The sequence below is a fragment of the Phocoena phocoena genome, chromosome 6, assembly GCF_963924675.1.
Source record: "Phocoena phocoena chromosome 6, mPhoPho1.1, whole genome shotgun sequence".
Lineage (NCBI taxonomy): Eukaryota > Metazoa > Chordata > Mammalia > Artiodactyla > Phocoenidae > Phocoena > Phocoena phocoena.
This window is the reverse complement of record NC_089224.1, coordinates 103,899,596-103,913,807: the sequence shown is the minus strand read 5'-3', so window position 1 is coordinate 103,913,807 and position 14,212 is coordinate 103,899,596. Positions and strand designations below refer to the sequence as shown.

Here is a 14,212-nt window from a genome sequence, read left to right as displayed (position 1 = left end):
ACCCCGACTCTGCCATGTGCGGGTCATGTGACCTCAGGCAAGGTACCCTACCTGCTGTTCTGTAAGGATCAGGTGAGCCGTGATCATTGTCATTTCCTTAGAAGGTGAGTACTGCAGGGGAACGCGCCCTCTGTGCCTGCTGCTGGTCAGACCTTTATACGTGACTCTGAGTGACAGTGCAGGGTTAGGGTAGAGCAGTTGCCCTGAATGGGTGGGAATGGCTCTCCTAACTGACTCACCCTTCCAGACTCCACTGAACGTGCCGACTTCTCGTCATATGTCCGCACCTGCTGCCCTGCAAGGACCAGCCTTTTCCTCTCTGACTCCAGTGCGTATTTTGCCACCCAGCCCAGCAGCACAACACTGTAGCCAGTACTCGTTTCCATGTCCAACTGACACTGCTGATGTTGTTCTTTAAGCTCTCTGTGGAAAGAGCCCCCCTTGTCGACGTTTCCCCTGAGTCTTTCCCATCCGTGCCCATGTCCTTCTGTTCGTTTTTATGGCGCAGACATCTGACCAGGGGATGTCATCTCCATTAAGTAGACAACAGGCCCCAAAATGTTCTTGTCTCCCCAAAGATGAGATTCTTTCTGCTCTCCTACAGCTAAAGCCTGCCTCAGGCTACTCTTCCATGCAAATTTGGTTGCAAACTCTCTTGAATTTATTGGTCCCTCGGCAGATTTCTCCTTCCTGGCAACACTGGGCCAAAGCTCCAGGAGTGAATGCTAACAGCTCCAATGAGCACTTCCTCTGAGCAGCTCTAAACTCCCTGGACATAAGCGTCACTCAGCCTGGCCTCGTACTCTGAGACCTCTCCACCATCAGACTAAGCGGTGTCTCAGCCACACAGAGATCACAGGGCTCATGTGACAGGAGCCAGGCCAAGCACGTTCTGCAGCTCTTTAACCAACATCCTCGAGCTTCTCCCTGGGGGCTGGCTGCTGCACTGTCCCCAGGGGGTATAGTGATGCATCCAGCAGGGCCTCTGCCCTCTCGAGCTTCTGGTCACAGGGACACCAGTGAAGATTACCCAGCACCCAGGGTGCACAAGGCACTGTGGGAGCACTGAGCATGGGTAAGTGACTGCCGCACACAGGCCTGTGTTTAAAGCATGACAGTCCAGGTGGAAGGAGTAGAACTGGCAGAAGCACGGAAGAAAGTGGGAAAGGACATGGCCTGTGATTAGGAGATACCTCTGAAGCGTAAGGTGTACGGGGGAGCATAGGAAAGTGACACAAAAGGACTCTGGAAAAGCAAGGACTCTCTCAGCTTAGGAAAGGTTTGTTTGCCTGACTAAGGAGCAAGGACTTGTTCTTTCCTCCCCCGCACAGGAGCTCGCGTGTGTGACACTTGCTGTTAGACAAACGGGGACTGTTTCCTGCCCCCATGAAGCTGATAGTCTAGTGCAAGAATTAAATAATCACACAAATGTAACATCTCCACCATCAAAGTTCTTGAATAGGATAGTGACGTGATCCAATATGCATTTTAGAAATCACTCTGGCCAGAAGGATTGAAGTGGACGGGGAGGAACGAAACAAGAGAGGGACATGAAGCTGAACGTCCACCATGGCAGTCAGGCCCCTGCCAAGGGATAGAGAGCAGGGGACAGACAGATGAGACGTTGCAGTGGGGAAATGGGAAAGACTAGGGAATTGATAGGTCTGCTGTGAGTAGCTATGGATAATGATAACTTCAGAAAGAAAAAAAGATTTAGAGTGCAGTCCAGATGGGATAGTAATTGGGAGTTTTGGCCATTCTGAGTTTGAGGTTCTGGTGGGCCATTCAGGTGGGGATTGAGACCTATGGGTTTGGAACAAGAGACGTCTGAGCTGACAGTGTTTATCAGGAGTGATCAGTGTATGGGTGACACTGTGCTCGTGGATGAGGCCTCCTGGAGAGAGAATTAATTGCCCTGCTGTGGTTCCAAGGGTGAGGAGCGACACTTCCAGGCCACAGGAATGGAATTCCAGGTGGGCTTCTGTTGGTTCTCACCAGCTGATCTTTCCACTGTTCAGCAAGGAAGGTATAAATCCATGCCAAAGTAATAAATGTCATGAAAACCCTTTTTCCTGAGGAACTGGTATGTGTTTTTTCCTCACAGACAATATAACATTTGCATTGTTCCCTTCTTGCTTCGGTGGCCGCCAGGAAGCTCAGAGCTAATTTTGTAGCTGAATTTTAGAAACCATATAGGATCTGCATATCCAGATACTATTTTCCCAAATAAATACGTTTTACATATTTATGTATTCTCCAGTGCTGATTTTTTTTCTTTGTTTTAGGTGCTCATGTAAGCTGCCTCAGATTCTTTGTAAAATTAGGTGAGGTGTAACTGTATAAAAATAAACATTCCCCTCACCCTAGTATTTTAGGGTCATCCTTATCACCCTTGAGCAGTAGGTCTGCCCAGTTGCTGAGCTAATATTGGCTGGATTTAAGCAGGAGGGACTCTTGGAATTTACAGCCGCTACACAGTAACTTTAACACTCACCTAACTCATTAAAGCAGGATAAAAGTAGAGCTTCAAACATCTGTGTTTGCCACCAAGTCTGTGAAGGGAGAGGTACCTTTAATTTAGTTCAACATGTAAAAGTCTGATCTTTCAGAATTGAGAATACACTGTTGAAATTAAAGACTTGTCTGTGTAGATGAGTACTCCACATACCTTCAAAGAAGGAGTGAGGTGCTGACTACAAAGATGGGTGGTTTTTTAAGCTTAGGGTGTCTCTTCTTGACTCATAAAATGTAGTCCTCATCAAGCAGCATAAGCACAAAGTTGACTGGATGATAACTCTTATTTTTGATCATCCCTGGTTTTTAATATAATTAATTATTTTAAAATTATAACTCGCTACTGGTTAAGCTCACTCTGTAAATAGTTTCCACACCGCGTTCCACGGCTGGTGCCTCAGGGACTGCAAAGGGGCAAGTGGGGGGCGGGGTACCATCCAGCAAGGAGAGCTGAGCCTCCATTCCTGCCCCCAGCCCTCCCAGAGCAGCTGGGCTGTTGAATGCGGCAGGTCTCCTTCTGCCTAAGGTGCTGTCCAGAGAAAGAGTTCCTCTCCTAAAAGTGAAAAGAAGAGTTTGGAAATCATCCCCCGCCCCCCGCGAAGGGCACATCCCACTAACTTGCTGTTGGAGTGTGCCTGTGGGTAATATGGAAGGGGCAGGGCAGGGTTTGGAATACTGCCCTTGGTTCCCACCCTGCCTCTTACCCTACGACCTTGGGAGATGTCTTTTCCTCTCTGAAATAACTTCCTCATCCAGAGTAGAATGCCATCGAGCATAACAGCCACTTCACAGGTAAGTGAGAATTAGATAAATCAGCAGATATAGAAGTGCCACCTAACAGAGTTCAAGCACTGATCTCTCTCACTCCATCCCTCTAACCCTCCTCTCCCCGTCTCATCTCTGTCTCCCAGGAGGAGCCAATCACCTTTTGCGAGGAAGCCTTCGTGTCCCACTATCGCTCCGGAGCCATGAGGCAGTTCCTGCAGAACGCCACACAGCTGCAGCTCTTCAAACAGGTGCCCGGCACCCTCGCCTGTTCTGCACCTGGGTCCCTGGTGGGGTTTCTGCAGCTGCCTCCACTCTAAGCACTGAGGCTGCAGGCATGGGGGGAACGCAGGCCTCAGCCCAGAGAGGCCCAGAGTCTGGGGAGGGAGATCGGGTGAGAAGGGAGCTCAGCCACCAGACGGAGCCTTTGCAAATATGCCGTGCAGGTTTATAAGTTATCATAAACACGCAGCGAGTTTTTCAGAAACTCGCCTTTTTAAGCTCACAATTCCAAAGACCCTTTCCTATCTTGGTTCTTTGGTCATCTACTGAGGAGCCCAGCTGAACGTCCTTTCCCCGTTCCTTTGCACTAGCTGTTATGCTTTTGTTCTTTCTTTGTATAGTTTATCGATGGTAGATTAGACCTTCTCAATTCCGGTGAGGGCTTCAGTGATGTTTTTGAAGAGGAGATCAACATGGGCGAGTATGCTGGTGAGGGCATTTCGTTTTTCTTTCTGAGCTGTGGGCTGTCTGTGGGATTGGGGTGTGTTCGCTAGGAGTGGCAATGACTTCTTTTTTCCTTCACCGGGGATTAGAGAGACTGATTGCAACCTTGGCCTTGAAGTGTTGGAATTCCTCTTCATGTTCTGATGAGAGGCACATTGGCCCATCTGAAGTCCTCTGTTCTGGGGTCACTTGCTTCTCCTGGGTGGGCGAAGTCTAGGTAACGTAGTGGCCTGCACGATGCAGTGGAAAGCACATGAGGAATCGAATTAGGAGACCAGGATTCACTGCCCAGCAGTGAGAACTTGGTCGAGTCACTTCACCTCTTTCAGCTGAAGTGTTCTTATCTGTGCACGGAGTGTGACAGTGCCTACCTCACAGGAGTCCTGTTGAGATTAAATCAGAGACCCCCAAGGAAAGGTTTGTGCAGTCGCCCAGGACAGACCCTGGCAGAGGATCGCGGCTTAGAAGATGTTTCTTTAAAATGTGAAGATCATGGCGGGTGTCCTGTCTCTGCAGGCCTTTAGAACCAGAGGAATCATCCTCTCATTTTTCAAAGGAGGCATCTGAGGCCCAGAGAAATGTTAGTGGCTGACCCTGCCTCCTGAATCCCAATCTGGCTGCCTTTCCAAGACCCAAAGCCTCAGTCTCTGTCAGCAAAGTAAAACTAAATGCAAAGCAATAATAATCACAGTACTAGCCCCCTCTTACTGCTGGGCGTGTGTCTGGTCTCGACTGTGCTGATAATCCAACTGGCAGTCCATAAACTCATAGAGCCAGGGGTGATCTCACCTACAGACCCCTTTGTCAGGCCCTACCAGCCTGTGCTGCATGGAGAGCACAGTAATCAATAAAACTGGTGTGTGAGTCGTTGATGAGCATTTCCTGGACATCTACTGTGTCCACAGTCCTGTACAGTAAGAACGGGGGGCCCAGTTCTGCCTTCAGGGAACTTTTAGACTGATGGGGGAGAGCTCATAACTAAAGACAAATACAGACTAAGCCACTGCAGGAAAAGGAGCAGACACGGGGTTTTGTGCAGGTAGAGTAGGGCTCTATTAATGCTCACTCTGTAACATGAGGGCTTCACAAAGGAGGCGGGTTTTGAGTAGCATTCTAACAGTTGAATGTGGGTTCTGGGGAGAAGACAGGCTTTATGTGTTGCTAAACTAAGTCTAGTCGTTCGGACTCCTAGAAAAGCTGTCTGCTGATAAGACCTACTTATCCCACCAGATAAAATGAATCAGTTCCTCACAGCACCTCCTTTTTCTTTCCCTGTCACTGCTTAAGCATGAGAAGGGCCGAGTGTGTGTCCAGCAGTGTGCTTACACTGGACACACGGCCCTGTGGTTCCTGCCCTGGCGTGGCTCACAGAACTTTAGAGAACGTGGACCTCTGAATGGGTGTTACCTATTCTAGAGGGCTGTTGAGAGGAAGGAGTAAGAGAAACTTACAGAAGAAATGACTGAGCTGGTCCCTGCAGCAGAGAGAGCAGGGAACGGTGGCCAGGCAAGGGGAACAGCATTTGCGAGGGCATGGACGGCTTGGAGGAGGTATGGCCAGGGAGCCTGAGGTTGTGCAGGATGGAAGCACAGGATGGAGAGGCAGAGGGTGGGTAGTGCCAAGACAGGACAGGGGAAGAGAGCAGGGTTGCTAAGGGGCCCGACCTCTATCCAGTAGGCAAGGAGGAGGATTTGGGTTTGTACTCGGGGCACTGATAGGATCAGATCTCACTTTGAGAAAGAAAACCTGTGGCAGCAACTCCTTCGGGGAGTGGTACATGGGAGCCTCCACGTGATTCTCTAGATTTTGAACTTTCCAAGTCCTGCATGCTGAAAGCAACTTGAGGAACTCCTGAGGGCATACACATGACTTCCTTAAATACCAGCTTCTCTGCTTCTTCCTTCCCCAGGGAGCGATAAACTGTACCACCAGTGGCTCTCCACAGTCCGGGTAAGTGTCACCCCCGCAGAGCCACCTGGGCCCCTCCTTAGCCTCCTGGCAGCCCTCCTCTTCCCCTGCCACCCGCCAGGCTGTCATTCGGCCCAGGGCACTCTGTTCTCCCAGCTGAACATGCTTTTGTTTGTAAAGCCAGGCCGTTCTGGGGCCAAGGATGAGACTGTCCAAAGCCATCCCTCGGTGAGGATGATGAGAGCCAGGAGAAGCTTCCGTGTCTCAGGAAGCAGGCCAAGGCGTGTTGAAAGGATGTTGCCATCTTAGAGCATTTTGCGGGGTCTCCTTCTAGGGCCAGACCAATTGGGAACTCTTCATGGGAAAACCAAAAATTCGTCCCTCTTGATGCTCTGAATGTGTTTCACCGCAAAGGCTCCTGAGAGGATGGAAAGCGCATCCCTGAGAGTTTTCATCCCCTCGCTGTTGTTGTGAACAGTTTTTTATTGTGTTGGAAGCCAGGTGCTTAGGGCTTCAGAAGCCACTAAAGAATTCAGATGCTTGCCTTTCCTTTACGTGGGTTCATTAGTGAGTGTGTACCAAAGGGCTTGCTGTGTGCTGGGCGCCGTGCTGGGCGCCACGCTGGGTGCTGGGGAGACAGTGGAGAGCAGGACGCAGGCCCTGCCCTGGGGGAGCTCCCGGCCTTACTGGGGAGGCAGGCACGTAGACGGGCAGCTCCGACATAGTGTGACGAGTATTCTCTCCTGCTTGTGGGCCAAGTGTGCTACTGCCAAGGCAGGTTCCTTGGAAGTGTCTGCAGTGGGCCGAGAGTAAGCAATTCCTCAATGAAAGGCTTCTTTTGTTCCTCTCATATGGCCAAACATGGCACTTGGCAAATCACAGACAAGCAATAAGGACTTGTTGATTGATTGATAAAGGGAGTTTTAATACTCTAAAGGACCATTGAAATAGGATACTGAGTAATTTTGGAAAGCAGTGTGGAATATGTGAGTGGGTGAAAATTTCCTATTATCCTACAACAGAGAATGCTTTCTAGGTCAGATTTTGAAGTTCTTAATTAAAGCTCAAATTTTCTAATGCAGGCAGTTACCAAAAATTGTGCTAAAAGTTAATCCTAATAATTACATAGCGTATCTTACTCTGTTGTATACGCACTGGATCAGGTCTCTCTCTCCATTCAAATCAGTTGGAATTACCACAGATCTGATCGTGTGATGCATCTGGTTAAAAATCTTCTGGAGTGTGGACTCCTTGTGCTGGCCCTCTGTGGGCTGACCCTGTCTGGCTCTCGGCCCCACTTGCCAGTCCTCCCGTGATGCACGGCCCTTGTTACTCACAGAACACACCATGGCTTTGCAGCTTCTGCACTTATTTATGTGCTGTTTCCTGTCCCTAGAATGTTCTTATCCTTCCTCTCCCCACCATGAGCTCCTACTCATCCTTCATGGACCAAATATTTCATCCTCGAAAGCCTTCTCCGCCCTTCCACACAGTGAGCTGCCACCACCCTCCTTGTGCACTCGGCCAGTGCGGCTCTCACCATCTTGGGTTGCACTTGTTTACCCCCCAGACTGGAGGTCTTTGAAGGCAGAGACCGGTCCTCTGGTGGCTCGGTACCCTCAGAGCCTAAGCCAGGACGTCCCCACAGTGAGCCCTCACAAAACGTCTAGAGCCTGTGCGCTTCATACACATTCGTTGCCTCCTCTGTGTACTGGGAAAGCCTTCCCTCCTCCTTTTGCTCCCCTGCTCTCCTGAAAAAACAGAGCCAAAGAATCGGTGTGTTGGATTTATACTAAAGTATAAACAATGAACATCTGTGGCTATTCATTCTTTCCCTTTGTCAAGATGTGCGTGTTAGGGAGGCAGCCTACCAGAGTGATTTTTAAAAAACAACACAGAAAACCAGGGTGAGGAAAGAAGGGTTCATGGCTTAAGGTAGCCACAGTAGCCAGATAATCTTGCCCAAGTGGGCCCCCAGTTTCCTGCCCTGGCTCGGTGTTAGTTAGAGTCCATTGTTATTAAACTTCCCTTAATGTTGTCCGTGGTAACTGGAACTTCTTGAGAAGCTGTAGATCACTCTGAGGAAACCCTTGCCTCAGAGAGCCTGTGACGAGCTTTCCTCCCAGCCAGCAGACAGGCGCCAAGCAAACTACTGAGCCTGGGGTCTCCCCACTCAGCTAGTTTATCTCCATCCTCATTCGCCACCCGCTCCCATACCCCCCCAGAGGGATTCCGCCGTGGCCGTAACTTAATTGCCCGGGACCAGTCACCATCTAGGGCTGTTTCTCTAATTAAGTTACACACTTACAAAATGTGGCTTAACTTGATTAAAGAGAAGAGGTCTTTGTTGGTGTTGGCCTACTATATCTTCAGTCCAAATTGCTAACTGGCGTTTTTATTATAGAAAGGAAGTGGAGCAATTCTGAATACTGTAAAAACGAAAGCAAACCCAGCCATGAAGACTGTCTATAAGTTCGTAAGTACTGGTCTTGGTCTCAGGATCCCAACAAATCTGTTCCTTCGCATGACGAAACTCTTCAATAGACCTGATCCTATGTTGCAGAGATGATTCGGGGGCTGCTGTGTAATTTCCTAAAGCTCTCAATGCTCTTAGAATTATTTGGCATTGATGTTTTATGACCAGGTCAGTGACATTTTTAATTTAAAATGTTTCTACACACAGTTGCTGCAATAGAGAAAAGGGAGGCTACTGGTTTTAGCTTTTAAAATGTAGACAGGGTGGCTAAAGTTCAGGCTGCTCCACGCCTGCATCCCTGAGAACCAGAGGTGTGGTCTCTCAGGTGTTCTGGCAGACCTTTCCTACACGTATCCTTGTTAGAATGGTAGAATAAAGCAGCTCCTTTACAGGTTACTGAAGAGTGCTCCTGGTGGGACACACCCCCGAATTTTTGTCCCAAATTCTTCATCATCTCTCTCATCACTGCCCTATATAGGAAATGCATTGTTTGTGAAACTCGTGCCCACAGCAGAGTGAAAATAAGAGAACACACCAGTTCCCGGTGCTCCATCTTTTACGGGCCTCAAGTATTTTTTCTCATGATTTCTCTTGCTTGCTAATTTGACTCTGAGCCACTTAACTGGGGTGGTTTTGTTTTATTTCCATTTTTAATTTTGTTAGTCCTTTCTGTGCTTAAATTGTAGCTATTTTAATGGGGCGGGTGGCTGCCAAGAGAACCACACAGGTCTTAGAATGACAGAAAATAAAAGCCAGGGTGTCTGCCGAAATGAGATTTAAGAAATGGCACCAGAGAAACCCAGCGATGTGTCTGTTCAGCCTGGACAGAAAATTGGTCCTGAGGCCCTGCCCTGGTGAAGTGTAATAGCTATTCTGAATCTTGCAGCTGAAGAAGCTTCTGCTCTCCTCTTACTGGTAGCTGTCACCAGGCTGCGGAGATAAATAATTACAGAGAGCAGAAGAAGGGCTTCGGAGGGGAAAAAAAATCAGTCCCATCAAAATGCAGAAAATAAAATCTCTGTAGCCTCTTTAAGGGATTTTTTTTTTTAACCTTTCAACACTGTATTTGTTTTCATAGCCATTATGTTTTCAACTTGATGATCCCATTTTTCCTTCCTTTTTCTAGTAATCAGAGAAGGTGATTCACGATGGACTGAAATCAAGCATAGTCCCTGCTGGAAACAGAGAGGGAATCTTAACTTAAATTAATTTTTCATGCAGGCAAAAGATCATGCAAAAATGGGAATAAAAGAGGTGAAAAACCGCTTGAAGCAAAAGGTACTTGAAGTTCTTATTCAAAATGTATAAGCACCATGTATGAAATGCGTGGCCACAAAAAAGTACGATGTGATCAATAGAGGCTGTTTGATACAGTGTTGTTAGCACACTTCAAAATGCATTACCAGCTGTCCGGGAGTTTTCACACTGTTATAAATATTCACAGACAAAAAACTGTCTTCAAATAACATTAAGACTGGCTTAAACCCATAAAGGCAAGCAAGTTCAGAGTTACCACTGTCAGTCTGTCCCCTGCCCGCCCCACCGGGCCTGAGCTTCACCAGGGTCCATACAAATTGGCTCGGCCTCCCCATCCCGGCACCACCACCTCCTACAGCTGACCTCTGCTCTGGGGCTGACTGTAACCAAAACCAAGAAGCATCTCCAGGAAATGACTGCTGTGGTTCTGGCATGCACGTGGCCGCCACACAGAACAGGGCACAGAGGGTGGGTTTGAGGAGGACACTTCGGGCTCTACTCACAGTTCATGTGTGAGACTCAGAGGGGCAGGGAGAGGCTCTGATTGTCTTCTCGGACCATCAGTAAAATCGTATAAAATCATACAAACTACATCCTGACTAAGAGTCCCCCTACCTGATTCTCTGGACTTGTACAGAGAGGTTCATACAACAGAGAGGGCATCTTTATATTGTTATGAATATCATCGTCATTAATAGCATTGCCAGCCTTCGTTAAGCACTTTCTAAGGATGGTCCAGGCCAGGAGCTTTCACATTTAATCCATAGAACAACACTGGGGGGTCTTATTCTCATTTCATGTGTAAGGGGACCACGGTTCAAAGGTGGAGTAATTTGCCCAAGGTCATGCTGTTCGAGCCTGGCAGAGCCGGGATTCGATTCCAGATCCATCTACCTCAGTGTTTGCTCTTACCACTATAGTATTTCATACTGCCTTCCTGAAACAAGTGTTTTGTTTTCCAAAAGGTGTTTGAGATCACTTATTTCATTATTCCCACACCCCCGAAATTTACCAGGCTAATAAGGGCCTTCGTCTGCCTCGGCAGTTTTTTAAAAATTGAAAGCAGTTTTAATTTTAGGAAGTCAGAAAGGACCTCTCATTAACTTGAAATGGTCAAAGGAATTGATTCCTTAACTTTAATTGCAAAATAATTTGTTCTGACTAAGCTTCAAATGCTTAGTTTCAGCTGAGAGTGAATTTTTAGCAGCTGAGATTCAAGTCCTGAAATTAAAATCTTGCTAATGTAAATTCACATAGACCTTAACTGTGATCTGTTGCACCCTGCCAGAGACTGGCAGGTGGAATTCTTTACTTGGATGTTATTTAAGTCCCTAAATATACCTTTTTATCTCCTATCCCAGTCACATGTAACTGAATTGGACTGCTGATATAAAATGGAGGGGCAGGGAGGGCGGAGCTCTCACCAGGTTTTCCCTCCTTGATAACTGCATCGGGCTAGTATTAGAATATTACCTAAAGTAAGCAAAGAAAGGGTCCCTCCTCAAGCAGAGGACACGTGTGCCTCCTTGGTCAGATCCACTCTCTGCAGGCCATTGCCTCCCTCCTCGTATGAGTAAGCATCGGGCCTTAAGAAAATCCCCTTTTTATGATGTGTAACATTTCTGCAGATAACCAGTTAAGCTCAGGTTTTTGATGTTGTTCAAAGGTTCACTTAAACAATCTAGATCACTCTCCTTCACGCCATCCCCCTTTCCTTTCCTTGATGGTATCTGAGGCAGAGCCTTTTCCCCCCTTCTCCTCTTCCCCCTGCCAGTCTTTTCAAGAATAGCTTCAGGAGATAATGTTCTATAGAGAGTGTCAGTACATTTCAGGTGACACAAATGGTGAAGGCATTTCATAGAAATGTGGCTTGTCACCATCGGACTGTTGACAGATCTATTAGTGCACCCTTTTCAATTTTCACTTTTCCCCCCCTTCGGTTTTACAGATTTCTTCAGACTTGATATTTTGCAGTTGTTCTTGGAAGAGCTATTTTGTAATTGAAACTCTAGCATTGTTTGGGACAGATGGGACCAGGTCTTCCACAGTGCTGCAGCTCCCCTTCCTGAGCTAATTTAGGATTTGGCTTTGTCTGACCTCTCTCAGTGCGGTAGAAAATATTTCCTTGGCTTTTTTGTTCCTCTCCTCTGCCCCTTCCCCTTTACGTGGCAACATATCTGTGTGGCTCCCTAGATGCGTCCAATACAGACATCTCAAGTTTGGTTTCTGCTATGAAATTGAGGCAATTTCCAACAAAGACCCAATTTTCAAATGTACTGGGTTGCCGCCTGGCCTCCTCTCACTCTGCATAGCAATGGTGACCCCTCAGGTATAATCAAGAACCCAACCTTGCCCTCTTCACTCTCGCCTTGGGTTTGAATTGCAAATAGAAAATGTGGGGCTGACCTGTGGAGAGGTCACCATGGTGTGTGGAGGGTCCATCTCTAATACGACTGAGCAGGGCCCCTTCTCCATCCCTCGTTCATTTGTGCTGCAGACTTTCAAAGCGTCTGAAAGAGGCGCTTTCAGGGTATCCGTGTGACCATTGGCAAATAATTGTTAATAGAGACTGTAGTGTGGCTTTATTCCATACCTGCTCTGCTTCGGCCCAACAACAAAAAAAGAAGGAGGGATAACACATTTCTCTGGATAAATGGAACAAGGTGGTCAAGTTCTTCTATAGCTTGGCCTTCTTTGAAGTTTAACTTGCTCAAAATTAGGAAGAAGAAGAAATGGCAAAGAATGCTACCCAGCCGTCGCTTTCTAAAGGGAGAATGCAGTGCTTTTGTCCAGAGCACCTCCCTGCCAGAGCTGGCCTGCAGGAGGATGCTGTGTGGCTGGGCTTGCGGCTCTCAACAAATCGCATTCTATTGCAGCGCCGTACGCAGCTGGCACCAGAATGCCCTGTTTTAAAAGCAGTGGCTGCACACACATTCTTTCTCACCTACAGGAAAGGTTAAGATATTTACATAAGGATGTCATTCTTTTGCCTGTCGGGGAACCCCTAAAAAATTATCTCTTTTCTTCAGTATCAAAATCAAAATGACTGAATCAACTGTGTCCATTTCACAGCCCCCCATTTTTTTTTTTGGCCGCACCACACAGCTTGCAGTATCTCAGTTGCCAGACCAGGGATTGAACCCGGGCCACAGCAGTGAAAGGGCCGACGAAGTCTTAACCATTGGACCACCAGGCAATTCCCTCACAGCCCTCTTTAAATCTTTGATCTTTTAAAGATAAATTGAGCTTGTTGATTTAGAGTCTGTGTGATTGAAAGGAGCAAACTCACAGTTGGGTTAGTGAAGGCTTGAGTTTCCGGCTAAACATTTCTTAGTGTATTGAAGAGAGTGAGGAAGCACGTGTGGGGCAGGGAGATCCTGGTAGACTCTTGTAGAACAGACGTTTTCACACCGTATCACACAACTGTCAGCTCCCTGTCTCCGCTGCAACCTCAATCACAGACATTCCAACTCTGGATACTATTTCGATATCAATATTCATATTGTAATTTGCATTTGCTGTCGTGTGAAGTAGACTGGAAAAGAAGGGCACTGCACAAATCCGAACATGGAGACCAGCAAGCTGAGTCAGAGATGGGAGGCCTCGGCCTCCCAGGAGGCTTTAAAGCTCCCCCCTGCAATGTGGAGTAGTGTTTAGGCTTCTGAGGCAGATGGATGAACCGAGTTCAGTGCTGGTTGTGTAGGATATTAACTGTGTGACATTGAGTAAGTTACTAGACCTCTCTGAACTTAGTTTTTCTCATTTGTAAGTAGGGGAAATACAGATTTTTACTGGATTGTTGTAAGGATTAGAAGAGGTAATGGATTTAAACAGCAACACGTAGTAGCCACTCGGCAAGTGGGAGTTACCATCCAATCTGTCCTCTCACATCCCACACCTGGAGCAACCAATCTGTCCACACACCTGTGGGCACAAACCTTGAGAACATGGCTGGCGTGGGATCCTCTCCCTTTTGGTCCTCCACACACAGAGTAGTCTTCCAGGCACCCTGCTCCCTACCTCCCCTGGGCCAGGAATATTCTCTTGGAACCTCTGCCTCATGAAGTCACATCCTCAGCTCCTTCACCCCAGCTCCCACCCAAGGCCACACAGAGCCCCCTTCCTTCTCTGGGTTCCTGCCTCCAGGCTTCTCCTGGGGACTCTGGCCCTGCCTTCTCCGCAGACAGGTGGAAATTAGATCCCAGTCATGATTTTTTATTCCAGCTTGGGGAAGGTGATACGAATCAGATTATTTTCTGACTCCTTTGCTTTACCGAGGGATGGGAACTAATAGTGTCCCAGCTCTGAGCCGAGCTGTGGAGGCTCCTGGGAAGAAATCGGCCGCCCTGCAGTGGCCTCTGATCTGCAGCTCTGTCTAGTGTCTTCCTCCTGTGTGACTCTTCAGGAAGGAACAGATTTACACTTCCCACCAGATTCATGCTTTTGTTTCTTTTTGTTTTTTGTTTTAATTTTAATTTAATTTAATTAAGTTATTTATTTTTGGCTGTGTTGGGTCTTCGTTTCTGTGCGAGGGCTTTCTCTAGTTGCGGCGAGCGGGGGCCACTC

General features: G+C 47.6%; 1 protein-coding gene across 1 annotated transcript in view; it reads left to right on the top strand.

The window, feature by feature from the left end:
- Positions 1-14,212, top strand: part of DENND1A (DENN domain containing 1A) — a 488,338-nt gene that overhangs the window by 418,373 nt on the left and 55,753 nt on the right. The window contains exons 13-17 of the mRNA XM_065879948.1: positions 3,426-3,530; positions 3,903-3,990; positions 5,915-5,955; positions 8,318-8,389; positions 9,611-9,667. Of these exons, the coding sequence (XP_065736020.1) occupies positions 3,426-3,530; positions 3,903-3,990; positions 5,915-5,955; positions 8,318-8,389; positions 9,611-9,667 (363 nt within the window). The remainder of the gene's footprint in view (positions 1-3,425; positions 3,531-3,902; positions 3,991-5,914; positions 5,956-8,317; positions 8,390-9,610; positions 9,668-14,212) is intronic.